This window comes from Nestor notabilis, unplaced genomic scaffold, assembly GCF_000696875.1.
Source record: "Nestor notabilis isolate BGI_N333 unplaced genomic scaffold, ASM69687v1 scaffold18174, whole genome shotgun sequence".
NCBI lineage: Eukaryota > Metazoa > Chordata > Aves > Psittaciformes > Psittacidae > Nestor > Nestor notabilis.
This window is the reverse complement of record NW_009927095.1, coordinates 14,196-24,603: the sequence shown is the minus strand read 5'-3', so window position 1 is coordinate 24,603 and position 10,408 is coordinate 14,196. Positions and strand designations below refer to the sequence as shown.

At 50.6% G+C, this 10,408-nt stretch overlaps 1 protein-coding gene across 1 annotated transcript in view; it reads left to right on the top strand.

Moving 5' to 3' along the window:
• SBNO2 (strawberry notch homolog 2 (Drosophila)) overlaps positions 1–10,408 on the top strand; it is a gene marked incomplete at its 3' end in the record, with an annotated part of 37,383 nt that overhangs the window by 15,768 nt on the left and 11,207 nt on the right. The window contains 8 exon segments of the mRNA XM_010013903.1: positions 1,617–1,781; positions 5,856–5,948; positions 6,482–6,578; positions 6,953–7,113; positions 7,457–7,590; positions 8,092–8,182; positions 9,433–9,576; positions 10,095–10,212. Coding sequence (XP_010012205.1) covers positions 1,617–1,781; positions 5,856–5,948; positions 6,482–6,578; positions 6,953–7,113; positions 7,457–7,590; positions 8,092–8,182; positions 9,433–9,576; positions 10,095–10,212 — 1,003 coding nt within the window.

Genomic DNA, 10,408 nt, shown 5'->3' with positions numbered 1-10,408 from the left:
ACAGCCACACAAGCAGCTCTTTCTCTTCACCTTTGGGGGCCCCTGGTTGCTATTAGAAGCATCCAAACCACACACGGTGCCTGTGCTCCCCATTGCAGCTCACCTTCCCTTCAGTGCCTCGGTGTTCCTGCACCTATGGCTCCGGAGCAGAGACTGTCCCCTTGGGTGCCAAACGAGGCTGATATGGGAAGAAGGTGAAGGGAATTCCCAGTGGTTTTAAACACTGGAACCTGGGAATTGTTGGTAGCAGCTGCGGGGGGTCTGACCCAGCTTTTGGCCTGAAGCCGTTAGGAACAGCAGGGGCAGGCTTGGGGTGTTGGAAGTAGATGATTTTAAGGTCCTTTCCAACCCTAACTACCCAATGATCTGGGGTCAGGCAGGGCTAAGTGACTTTTAAAGACCTTTGGCTGCCTTTCTGCCTTGCAGTTGGAAATGGGCCCTTAACTGGAAATGAACAGTGATTTCTCCTGGTGTCAGGTGCTGTGCTGTTGTCACTCTCCCTTGGTTATCTGGTCGAGCTGGAGCCGGGTGCTGACAAACCCGAGCCCTCTGAAGAGCCACAGCACTCTGTGTGGGTCTGTCTGTCTGTCTGTCCCCCTGGGCCAGAGGCTCATCTCCAGCAGGAGCTCAGTGTTTGGGAGTACTCTGAAGTGAATGGCAGACAAAGGTTTTCTGCTTTGGAAAAGGTTTGGAAGTGGTATTTGGTGTGGAAGGAGAGCTGAGGCGGTGTGAGGGCATCGGGGAGGATGCAGTGACCTGTGCCAGAGCAAAAAGTGCTTTTTGGCTATTGGTTCCGGCCACCTGCAATTGGAAAACCCGTCAAGGAACGGATGGGAGGGGGGGGATTGAAGGCTCCTTCTGATTCAGAGTCCATGTGACTCAGACCAACATCACCACTGAGTTGGCACCACATAAAACAGTTGTAAACCATCCCAGCACAGGCACCAGAGGAAGAGGCAGGGCAGAGCCTACTCCTTCTCACTGGAGCACGTTCTCTTCATGTCCAGGCTGAAGCACATGCCCTTGGGAAAAGGATTGGTGGATGTGATTTGTCTAGATGCAAACCCAGGTGACACCAGCTCCTGCTCTTGCAGCCTCCTTTGTGCAGAGCCTGCCAAGAGGAGAGTCAGTTTGTCCAAAGCCTCCAAGTATTGCTGTGTTATAAATTGCAATTCAAGAGCTGTGTCATTCCCAGGTGTAGCTGGTGCTCTGTGGGCTTCTGGGCACGAATGAAATACTTGGGTCCTTTGGGTGTTAGGCTGAGGACTTTTCACTTCTTTAGTCCAATCCTGAGCTGAGGTGACTGACAACACTCCTCCTTGTTGCGCTCCTTGGTGTGCAGAGCTGTGCACAGTGTGAGTTAGTTGTGTCCATGCACTGGCATTTCTCTCCAGTCAGTGTTTTTCCTACTTTTCCCCTAAACCGAGGTTTTAAAGCAGCTGTTGAGAGCATCTCCTCATTTACAAGTTAATTTCTAGGCTTTGTGGAGCGTGAAGGAAAGGAGCTGCTCATTTAATAGCAAGAAATTAAACCTTCCCGGGTGAGTAGGTGTGAGAAAGGAGCTCTCTGGTCTTCTCATCCTGCCTCCTCTAACTGTGGCCCTTTCTCCCTTTCAGGATTCTTCATACCTCAATGAGCTCTCCAACAACAACTCCCTCTTCTCGTCCCCTGCGGATTCCCTCTCCGACATTGCGGATCCGAAGGACTTCTTGCCTGCCGACAGTCTGAACCACGTGCCAACACTATGGGATGTAAACACGCCGCAGCAGAACCAAATAGAGGTATGGGCAGCTCCTCTTCCATCCTCCCCAGCAGACACCACGTACCTCAGGCTTCATCCCGTGGTGTTTTCACCAAGGAATTGAGAAACCAACCCAGTTCCCTACTCGCTGTTACCAACTTTGCTCTGAGAGGGAAGGGATGATTACACATAGTTTAGTGTCTTGGAAGCAGGGGAGGATCCAGGGGTATGTGCAGCCTTTTGGAGTGTGGTGCAGGCACTGGCTTTTTGTTCTGGCAGCTGTGGCAGGTAGGTGCATCATGGAGATGTATCCTAAACCATTCAGCAGGTCCAGAGCAGCCTGGAGCAGTGCTGAAGAGCTGGACTCCAGGAAGAACACAATGACACAGGTCGTTCACTGTCCTCACCACTTGTTTATTCTCCATGGCAAATATTTTAGTAACAATGACTAAAACCCAAACTCTGTCTCAACCTAAGACTCCCCATTGGTGTTTCCTTTGTGAGTCCAAGTCCCTGCAACCTTTTTACATCTCTGAGCGTTCCTGGGCTGTGATCTCCCACAGCCCCACAGAACATGTGGTTCTGTTCTGCCATCTGGTTCCTCTCATCTGTTGGGATGGATTACTCACCATTGCACAACCTGCTGGCAGTCACCAGGGGCTGGTGCTGGAGCTGGTATCACACACAGCTGCTGAGTCTCTGGGTCTCAGCTCACAGTGAGTGCCCAGCAGTGCAATCGCTTTCCTTTCCTAGGTCATCCTCCTTTGAAGATGATGGGGGGAAACCCATTCCACATGGATACCCCAGCAGGCAATCTGGCACGGCCGTGCTTTAGTCACGTTGTGTTCAGAGGTTCTGTTGTGTTTCGAGGCTGTGTTTTGCAGTGAGCAGTGTGTCTGACTGGATTGCCATGAAGCAAGCTGGCTGTTTGTCACAGCTGGGAAATCAGAGTCTTGGCAGCAGGTCTGCTTCAGCATGCTGCTGCTGTGTGGTTCAGTGACAGGTCGGGCACTGGACTGTGTTGTGGAGGTGAAGGTCCTAGCCTGGATTCGGGAAATGGAATCTCCTGCCTGCTTTAGACTTCCTATGAGGCTATTCATGCAGCTCCTCAAATGCGACACCTGAGCTCTTGCTGAAACCACTGAGATTTGCTCACCTTTATAGACCTTTGCAGTGTCTGTAGTTGGAGGCAGAGGATTCCACTGCCCCTCTTCCCATGGATGAATGTGCTGGAGATCAAGGGCCGTGCTGCTGCGCCGGCAGCGAGGGCTGCACAGGCAATTCACAGAGTCTGGTAACCTTGGACCAGTTTGAACTTGAAGTTTGAGACAGCAGGAAGAGAGCTGAGCTGTTTGAACCAAACAGTGGCTGAAGACATCACAGGCTTGTAAACTGGATTCAAAAAGCTAGAAAAACAGATCATCCCCCAGGACAGAGGAGGCATGTGCCATATTACTGCTAGTCTCCTGTTGTTGCTGGGGTTTTACGTATCACTGGAGGAGCTTGTAGTGTTGTATCTGCAGAGCTTGCAGCAAAAGAACTTACAGGGAAAAGCTGTTCTAAATCCAGCATAAAGAATGTGAGTGAGGAACAAACGTGTCATCTGAGTGTGAGGCTACTTGGCTGGCGGGGGCAGCGGCGCGTCTCCAGCCTCTGCATGTTGTTCTCCACGTCCTCCCTCGCCCCTTGTCCTGCAGAGCACTCATGTCAGATAAGGCCAATTAACTCCTTGGAATTCCATTTACAAATGACTTCCTTTTGCGAAGCATCCCTAGCTATTTTAAACGTTGTCTTATCTGTGGTTTGTGCCTGCAGAGGTGGCTGGGCAAGGGGGTTGGTTGCTCTTTTGCTAGTGGTTTTTGTTCTACTGACCTGGATGAGGTGTCAGTTCAGCACATCCTAGTCAGGAGATTTCAGTTTCAGTCTTGCAGCTCCCAGGCCACCAGGTAAGTGGATTGTCAGGTTGACTCATGAGAGGCAATGGTTTTAGTGTCTGAATTTCAAACATGCTTTTTCTGTTGTTGATGGAAGCAAACTAATGATCCGTGCAAAGTCTTAAGGCAGTGCCAAAGGAAAGGTTCCTTAACTGTAAAAGGACGGAGACTTTGCTGATATCCTACCCCAATACACAAGCCATTTAGGTAATCTTTCCTTGCCACTCCCCACATTGTTACACCACCACCACAATTCTCCATCAGATTGCAGGGATTTTGGCTTTGGAGTAGCCGGAGCAGTTACTAAGAACAGCCTTGTACCTTGTCCTCTTTAAAACAATGAAGTGTCTTCTGCCGTGTGGCAAGGTGAAGATGTGGTGTGAAAAGACTCTCATCTCTCTTTGAGCTTTCCCCCCTCTTTCTCTCAGCTGTCCCTGGCACTGGAGAGGTGGCTTTGCAGGAAGCGGGGAAGAGCACAATGGGAGCAAAGCCTCACAGGGAGAGCGCAGTGCAGAACATTCCCAGTGCCCTGAGAAACCCCGATCTCCAGTGCTGAACCTTCAGGTGGGGTGTTTCTGCCTGAGGAGGAAATGGCTGGAGGCAGAGCTGCCTTCACGTGCCCGGAGGGAGAGCTGTTATCCGTAAAGAAAGGAAATGGATGTAACTGTTGGATGCAGGAAGAGCTGCGACACCGTTAAGTATTCGCAGGAGTCAAACCACTCAGTCATGCTTCGTTTGTAATGCAGCTGTGAAGTACCTTATAAAATAGTTCATGGACTCCACTGTGCTTTTCCACAGCCATCTCACCAGCTTACACTGGTTTTTAAGATGGGGAAAGCAAAGCCCTGGCCCTGCAGGAGCTGGAGTGTTCTGAGCTGCTCATTCTAACTCATTCCCAGCACTGGAAAATGCAAACACCCTTTTCCTAGCTTACCACGTAGGGAGGGGATTTCTGCCGAGGGGAGTTGGCTCTTCAGCCAGGTGAGATGGTTCCTTTTCCCATGGGAGTCATGGCAAGAGGGGGCAAACCAGAGAATAGTGGAAAGAGGAAGAAAATGGAGTGAGGCCAAGTCTTGGGTTGGGCAATTATCAGCAGCTTTGCTCTGTCTCTTGCTCATGTCCCCTGTTCTCATGTGTGCTGTGTGTGCCTCTTTTCATAGTGGTGTTAGATGTGAGGCACAGAGGAAGGAGGAAACCAGCCTGGGAGGTGTGTGACAGTAGAGAAAGGAGGGAATTGTGCAAGTTCAGTTCTGAAGGGATTGTGCAAGTTCAGTTCCATCACCCGCTGCAGCTCCAGTCCCACCTGGACTGGCCTCCCAGCATGTTGTGAGCAGATCTGGGCCTTTCTCTTTCCCCAGAAGAAACTTTTTGCCTGAGCTCAGATTTGTAGGTGGAGATGTTTCACCTGCTCTCCAGATTTGTTGGCACTGAAAATAGCTCTTCCGTCCAGCTTCCTTCTGGTAATTCTGACTCAGGCTTCCAGGAACAGAGGGTGTGTTTTTGCTTTCTGCCTTTTTTTTTCTTCTTCTTTAAAAATAGGAAATAATCGGAGTGTTTATGCTTAAGAACTTCCCATCTTTCACTTCTGCTGCTGGAGCATGGGTCTCTAAGTCTGGCACTCCTCACAGCCTATAAACTTGGCCTAGTGTTGCTTCTGGAGCTGCTCGTTGCTCTGGATGCTGTGAGCTGCTGGCTTGACCCTGCCCGCTGCCAGGAAATTCCAGTGTGATTTTGTCTGTGTGGGAGCAGACAAAGGATCTCCTTGGCTGTGCCTTCCCAGCTGGGAGTGTCCCTGGAGCTGCTGCCTGGCATTTTGGGGTGACCCATCTTACTGCTGTGTTGTCATTACAGCTCTGCAGAAGGACCCTGTGCTCCTCGTGCGGGGGCCAAGTGTCCCTGTGGCTCCCATCACACACAGGCACATACAGAATGCTCACACTCCTTGTGCTTGCCTTGGTCAGTGACACCCTATGTGCATGTTGACAAAAGCATCTACAGCATTTTCAGGATTTATTAGTTTCCAGAATTATCGCCCTGGGCTTTTTGTTCACAAACAGAAAGTATCAAAGTCCGGAGTGTTAGACCTGAGCAGAGAGCACAGGTATCAGCTGGTGCTTTGTGTTCATAGTGGTTGGGCTGAGGGTTCAGGCTGCTTTCTCACCAGCACCTTTCTGTTCCAGCTGTTCTCACCCAGCAGATCGTTCAGTGGCTTGAACAGTTCAAGTGACCATGTTCCTGCTGGTCCCAACACCCCGCTCCTCATAAGCTACCAGGTGAGAGCGATGCTTGGCTCTAGGAGCATCCACACCAGGCACTTGGTGACATGGCAGGAGCAGTTCTGTTTTCCCTTCAGAGGAAGGGAGACAAGAAAATCAGACAGACACAAGTCCCTGTTCTTCCCCAGGAGTGTCTTCTGTTTCCGTTGGTGGAACCTCACAATGTTAAACAAGGATTTTGGGCTTCATGGCTTGGCTTTATGCTGCTGAGTGCTGAGTTTAAAGCTGGTCTGGGTCCCTTGCTTGGGGTCAGGGCAGAGCTCAGGCTCCCCACAGCCCATCTGCCAAGCCATGGAAACATCTTCCCCTAATTTGATGTGGACCAAGCGCTGAAAGTAGCTGTGGAAGTGGCTGCTGGGCCCCTGGGGGTGGGTGCTGGCAGATGTGCTGCTGGAGTCTACAAATAAGATTAATTGCATTGGAAGGATTTGTGAATTTGCACAGGGAGGGATCCCTGGGGGTTTCTGTGTAGCACTGTGTGTGTCCATAGTCCAGTGAGAACATTTGGTCAATGCTTTGCTTCTTTCCAGTCTCAGGCTCCTGCAGAGGAGGAGGATGAAGGTGAGGAGGAAGAAACAGAAGAGTTGGGGCAAACGGAGACCTATGCAGAATATATTCCTTCCAAGTGTGAGTGTTGCCATCCACATGAGTGTGGGCAGTTCCGCTAAATCCATTGTGGACCAGCCTAATGAACTGCTCCCTTATTTTCCTGCAAGCAGGAAATCACAGCCCAAGCTTGTGATGTGCTGGAAAAACTGGAGTGCTGCTCCCTTGTTGGTGCTGTGCTAATTGAACACACGACTTTTCTGTTGCTTGCTTTTGGGGGAGGCCTGACATGCTTTAGGGACTTCACAGCAGAACAAAAGAGTGAAGAGCTGCGGCTTGTCCCTTTTGTTCCTAAGCAGAGGGCTACAGACTGTTCACATGAGGTCTGCAGCCCCCTTTTGAGGTGCTTTTGGGAGGAAGAACTTGAGTTCTCCGTTTTCTGTGTTGTCATTTAGCCAAGATTGGGAAGCACCACCCTGACCTGGTGGTAGAGACGAGCACTCTGTCCAGTGTCCCCCCTCCTGACATCACCTACAGCCTCTCCCTGCCACGCTCTGTTGCTGACAAAGGGTTGCTCTCTGCACTACAGCTGGAAGCCGTCATTTATGCCTGCCAGGTACGTGGTTCCACCGTGCCCAGCTTGCAGTAGAAGGAGACTGCCTTTTGTGTGGATAGATGTTCAATACAGGTGATGAAACTCCAGAAGCTTTGCCATAGGACATTTTAAATGCCTTTTGAAAGGGTTATTTGAAGCTGGGGGCTTCTGTGTGGGCTGTTTCCCAAAGAGAACCTTTGACTTGGCCGTGATACTTGAGCATTCCAGCCGTCGTTTGAGCAGGAAATGCGCTTGCATTGATGGGATGTGTGGAAGGGTTAAGTGGTGCTCTTATAAGCTCACAGCAAAGCTGTTAGCGAAGGCAAATCTAGTCTCATGCGCAGTTCTGTTCTTGATTTTGCAGCAACATGAAGTTTTATTACCCAACGGGCAGCGAGCTGGGTTCCTCATCGGAGACGGGGCTGGAGTTGGGAAGGGCCGGACAATTGCAGGCATCATCTTTGAAAATTATCTTAAAGGGAGGAAGAAAGCTCTGTGGTAAGTTGGTGATGGTGGTGGTTTGGGTTTTCTCTTTTCCCGTAAGACCTTGGAGTTAGTTTGGATCTGGGAGTAAGGAATTCCTTTATAGTTGACTCATGCTGCGGCCTTGGGTAAGTCGTTTCCACCTCTTTATGCCTGTTTGCTGTCTGTGAAATGGGAATATTTCCCCTGCAGCAGTGACGGAGAGTGAGTCACGATGAAACAGCAGATTATGGAGTGCAGTGTCAAGCCTGTCTCTGCTCTCTTTGAAGTCTGTGGAGGGGTATTTGTGGACTTCCCTGGTGCAGACTGGAGCCCCTGGAGCATGGGCTTTAACTGCAGAACACGCAGCTTGTCGTCAGTGGCAGACTGGAGCCTGCTGGAGGCTCCTGGGCTGTGTGGGCAGTTGGAGCTGTGACGGTTTCACACACCTACTGCTGCTTTAGTCAGACTATTAATCACTGTGCGTGCCCTCCCTATCTCCTTAGGAGATAACCAGACCCACGTCTCACTTCGCAGGTTCAGCGTCTCCAATGATCTCAAGTATGATGCCGAGAGAGACCTGAAGGACATTGAAGCCTCCCACATTCCTGTGCATGCTTTGAATAAGGTAGGGAGAGAAGGTGTAATGGTGTTCTGGAAAACCAGCCCCCAGCAGCAGTGAGATGGAGCCTCCTTAGCGCATAGAGCAGCCGTCACTCCTGCCTCCGCCTGACTGGTGGCACAGGCGGCAGCAGACAAGCTGCTGTTGTTCCCTCCTCCCAACGGGCTCTTCCTGCTCCGGACTCTTGCTATTTTTACATGCTCTGCAGAGCTGCTCTGTGAGCACGGAGCTGGCTCCTGCAGGGAGCAAGAAGTGGCTCCAGGCAAGTGGCAAGTACAGCAGGACCTGAACCTTTCTCACCATTCCTGGAGTCCTGCAGAGGGAACGGCTCCGGTTAACCCCGGCCATGCTCCGCGCTCCCTGGGTAACAATTCCCAGCACTGGTTTCCTGGAACTGTGTTTTGGAGCCTGTGAGTAAGGGGGCACCTATAAGCACATAGCTTGGGGCCTGGCAGGGCTGCAGGAGCACGTGGGTGTTCCCCCCACCTGAGCACAGTTCAGACTTTCCTCCAGTTACTCCATGATGAGGATGAAGGATTCCTCAAGAGAAACTGCAGTTGTGTGATGGGTATTCACAGGGTTCCTCATAGCCTGTGCTTTAATCTCTCCTCTGGTTTTTAACGGTATTGCACAACCAGCCCTCATGAAGTCGATGGAAACCACATGTGTTCAACACCTCTGAATGCACCCCATTAGGAGACTGAAAGGGGTGTTTGTTTTCAGACCAAAAAGGCTTTAAATGGAACTTTCTTCAGACTGGGACCATGGGGGTTTTCCTCCATCCTTGTATTTCATTACAGGTGAGACCCATGACAGTAAGAGAGGCAACAATCTCACCTGGCTAAAGAGAAAATCATTTTCTAGAAGTAATTAAAGCAGCCGAGAGGGTTCAAACCCGTTAAACATTCTAAACTGTTGCTAAAAACCAAAGTGACTTCAGTTGGCTGGGAAATGGAAGTCCAAGCAGTGTCCACATTTCACTGCATGCATCCAGATGTGCTGACACATTGGCTGGTGGAACTCATCCAGACATTTAAAGTCCCTGTCATCACCATCTCTCAGTGCCAAGTAGAAGTGCTCCAGCTACCAGCAGGCGTTGTCTGTCCCACTCTCAGATCGGGTTTTGTTCTTCAGGCAGGAGCGTGTGTCCTGCAGTCACAGCACAGTCAGTGGTGGTGGCTGTGGGCACAGGGTGGGTGCAACACACTGGGGACAAGCATCCCGAGTGTGTGCTCTTGTTCTTCCTCTTCCTGCAGATTAAATATGGTGACACAGCTACCTCAGAAGGAGTCCTCTTTGCCACTTACTCTGCGCTGATTGGCGAAAGCCAGGCAGGTGGACAGCACAGGACACGCTTAAAGCAGATCTTGGACTGGTGCAGGGAAAACTTTGATGGAGTTGTATCCTTTAAAAAAGAAACAATGGCCACAAGAAAACTGGACAGAGAAGAATTTCACAGTTGTAATTGGTTTCATCAAGAAACAAAGAGCTTGGGGCCATCTGAAGTCACTGGGAGCAAGTGATGGATGTGGTGGATATTTAAATGCTGGAAGCACATGCATCCCCCCCACGCTCCTCTCTCCTCCTCCCGTTCCTCCTCTCTCCTCTTCTGCAATTAGTTAAGGGGAAGAGGGGAAGAATGCAGCTGGGATTAACCTTTTCAGCATTCTTCTGCCTCAGCATTACAAGACAAGGCACACCTTAGAAGTGAAGGGAGAGAAAGGGGGAAATGGCTTCAGGCTCTGAGGAGCACAGGACTAGGCAAACCCAAACAGATCCCATGCGGTGCGGGGAGCGAGTCGGTGCTGTTGATACCAGGTTGTTCAGTTGGTTGGAAGAGGCTGGGTTGTATTTTCTGTCTGCTCCCATCTTTGGGATGAAAGCAGGTCCTTTCTCCTTAACTGCCATTCCCCTCCAGATTGTGTTTGATGAATGCCACAAAGCCAAAAACGCCAGCTCGACTAAAATGGGCAAAGCCGTGCTGGACCTTCAGAACAAGCTGCCTCAAGCCAGGGTTGTTTATGCCAGTGCCACAGGTAAGCTGCTCTCAGCACTGTGTGATCTGTGATCTGAAGGATGCCCTTGAGATGTTCACATTCGTGCAAGAGGTGGTGAATGGTGCCACAGTGCTAGAGGGAAGCCTGGTGTGCTGAGGTCTGCCGTTACTTGTGACTTTATGGCACATCAGACCAACTTCTCCCCAGTTTAACTTGTTTCTGGCTCGTGGTTCAG